Below are 3,109 nucleotides of genomic sequence, written 5' to 3' on the forward strand. Positions count from 1 at the left end.
TGTCATCTATTTGAAACATACTTCCTGATTTTCCTCTAAATTAAAATCTAATTGGAACTGAAGTATATGCTCACAAAAATAACCTTTTTTCTGTATCTTTCATCAGAGTATCATACATACGAGCGGGGGATGAAAAACTTTGAATCCCATGCCTTTGCCATTTTGTCCATTAACTTCAAAAAGATTAAAGAGTGTTCAATTTCTCATCAAACACATGTTACATATTCACCCCCATCCTAATCAATTAAACATTTGCACACCACCCGCCCATCATGGGTGTGCTCTCAAGAAAACATTAAGACAGTCAAAGTCCTAAAAAAAATATTTAAAATATTTTAAGCTGAGCTTTATTAGCATTTAATAGAGCCTCGCAGTGGCATAGATAGCAATTAGGACCACTCTGAATCTCATGTGTTGAGAAAAGGCATACTAGTCAACTCCTCATTAGGTCACCCCAAGTGTACAGTATTTCACTAAACTGGAGCAGCCTTTTGCAACAGCACCATATACTGCGCCTTTGCTTCCGGGTCTAACTAGAGTTTTTGCTTGTGGGTACACTAGCTCAGTGTGGTCCGTGTACACTGAGCATGCTGGCCTGCTCGGCTCAGTCTGATTGACATCACTGTGGTAAACTTGCCTGCTGTGTGGGGGCGGGCGTCCTGAGGCTCTTCCTAGGATTTCCCAGCCCTGGTTCTCCTGCATTAATTCCAGCACTTACCACCTTGCCCATATCACACTTCAGCACCCACATTTCAACTACTCTCAGTAAAGGTCACATTCGGTCAGTGTACACTTGCTCCTTTGTGCTTTGTGTTAGCATTAAGTACATAACATTCAATAATAAATGTTTCTTTTCTTTAATATTTCTTTAACATTTGGTTAAGAGGGGGGATTTGTTGGATATTTTAAAAAGATTGATAAATAATCAAGAATGATTTGCACTTCACAGAGTACCTTTTGTTGTAACCTTTTTTTTTTTAATAAAATTCTTTGTAAACTGTTGCTTAACACTTATTGTTTCTGAAATGTTGTCATATAATCTAATAAGGTCCTAATTGAATGGTCCATTTTACCAGAGTATGTACCAGGATCATCCCAAAGCATTCCACATTTTAATAATCTGAACATTTCATAAAATATCCTATAACTGTTTATTAGCAGTCGAGTTTGAGCAGTCGAAAGCCCAGCTCATGGGAACAGGGTCTCATGGGGGTAAGATGTCATATTGAGGATAAATCACAGAACACGGGCTTTCTCTATAAGACTCCCCCTCCTCCTCCCTCTATCACTGCCCTCTTCCCATTGGCTGTATGTTGTGATGTCACAGGCAGGTCTCCAGTATAAGAAGAAGTAGTTTCCCAGGCTTCAGGCAGAATTGTAACTGAGACAAAGTAACTCCACTCACGCACACAGAGAGTCAGTCTCACCATCGTTCATCTCTACAGTGACCAGCAACACACAGTATCTCATTGACACAATGTGCCGAGGACTGGAATCTCTACCATCTGCTTGTCTCGAAAGGTATGTTTTCTGTCATTTTTTGTATACTGTTACAACGTCAAAATTCTCAACTCAGCATTTGAAATCCAGCAAATGTCAGGTGGAATAATTATACTGATAGATTGCTTTTGTGTTTGCTCACCATCTAGAGCAAAGGAACTGAAAGCTCGTTTTGGAAGTCTTCTCCATAAAAAGCAGATGGGTCTGACTGGACAGAAAACTGTCATGTCAAGGTAAGAGCATTTGTCTCCTCCAAAGAAATAAAAATACTGATCATGAATTTGAAGGGATGTTACATCTAAAAAACACAAATGACCTGACTAGCTTTAAAAGTATTAAAATGATACTCATGATACTCATGTACTATACACATTCACTTTTCAGGCAGATGGTTGTAGCTTCACTGAGATGGAAAGAGTCATTTCAAGAGCTCCTGCGAGACGAACGTGAGTGTAGTTGTTGAGTCTTGCTACATTGTAAATAAAGTATATACTGTACATTATTTTCTTTTTTAAAGAAAAGCCACTTGTTAGCATTTCTTTTGAGTCTAACACACCTCTACCTTTGTCTCCTCACAGAAAGCCTGTGTGCCTTCCAGGCGTTCCTGAAGTCTGAGTACAGTGAGGAGAACCTGGCTTTCTATCTGGCATGTGAAGACTACATGAACACCCAGTCGTCCTCCAAGCTGCCTGCCAAGGCTAAAAAGATTTACAGTGAATTCATTGTCTGTGATGCTCCAAGAGAGGTAATTATCTATTTACTTATTTTCACAGACTGCATATGCATTTCCATGCTTGCATGCTGCTCCTCAGCTAAACTGTATGTAAGACACACATTAGCAGCACACATCACCACTGATTTCAGTAATTAATACCATGAGCAGATGAAAGTGATCAGAGAGTGTACTGTATATTTCCCTGTATTGACCGGCAATTCATAAAAAAAAGTTTTTTCTCTCCACCAGGTCAATCTTGACCACGAGACCAAGACCAGCACTGTGAAGAACCTGGAGAACCCCACCAACTGCTGTTTCGACCTGGCCAGGGCCAAGATCTACTATCTGATGGAGAAAGACTGCTACCCACGCTTCCTGAAGTCCGTGGCCTGCCAGGAGCTCAGCCGCCAGCTGGCAGCTTAGCAATATGCACAATCTGCACTCGGAGTTGGAGAAGCACAAGAAAAAAACCAGATGTAGTTCGAGCTGAAAACTACCCACTCAACTGGAGGCCTCACTGGATGGGGGCAACTTCATGGGCATAAGCTATTGAGAGGCACCCACTTTCAATCTCAGGAAGAGTCCGGTGGCCCCAAAGAGCTGAGACACTGCAGATCCTCACAGGAGGGCCGAAGTGCGCACGTGTACCTGGAGGGACTGGAAAAGTAAAAGTGATGTTCGTACCTGCTGTAGCAGGAGAGCATATAGCACAAGAACAGAGTGACCCAAGTATGGAGCAGCAGCACCTCATCACTGTTATTTATTTATTTAGTTTGAACTGTTAGGCTCCATCAGCTATTTATTATTGTTCTTGAGAATAATGTGGTATTTATTGTGATATTTATGTGCCTCAAATGTGATCTTGCTTTTTCAGGCTTTTGTTAAATAAACATT

The 3,109-nt window shown here is 41.0% G+C and overlaps 1 protein-coding gene across 1 annotated transcript; it reads left to right on the plus strand.

Moving 5' to 3' along the window:
* Positions 1-1,391: 1,391 nt before the first annotated feature.
* Positions 1,392-3,109, plus strand: rgs5b (regulator of G protein signaling 5b). The gene is made up of 5 exons (XM_012826283.3): positions 1,392-1,521; positions 1,650-1,733; positions 1,885-1,946; positions 2,079-2,245; positions 2,465-3,109. The coding sequence occupies exons 1-5, from the start codon at positions 1,478-1,480 to the stop codon at positions 2,636-2,638; spliced, it is 531 nt and encodes a 176-aa protein (XP_012681737.2). The 5' UTR covers positions 1,392-1,477; the 3' UTR covers positions 2,639-3,109.

Source organism: Clupea harengus, chromosome 22 (genome assembly GCF_900700415.2).
Source record: "Clupea harengus chromosome 22, Ch_v2.0.2, whole genome shotgun sequence".
Taxonomy (NCBI): domain Eukaryota; kingdom Metazoa; phylum Chordata; class Actinopteri; order Clupeiformes; family Clupeidae; genus Clupea; species Clupea harengus.

Bases quoted from the DNA above. Each gene is read 5' to 3' on its own strand.
- rgs5b (XM_012826283.3), top strand. From the start codon at position 1,478: ATGTGCCGAGGACTGGAATCTCTACCATCTGCTTGTCTCGAAAG. The intron at 1,734-1,884 runs GTAAGAGCATTT...TTCACTTTTCAG, and splicing joins CAGAAAACTGTCATGTCAAG to GCAGATGGTTGTAGCTTCAC. The intron at 1,947-2,078 runs GTGAGTGTAGTT...GTCTCCTCACAG, and splicing joins AGAGCTCCTGCGAGACGAAC to AAAGCCTGTGTGCCTTCCAG.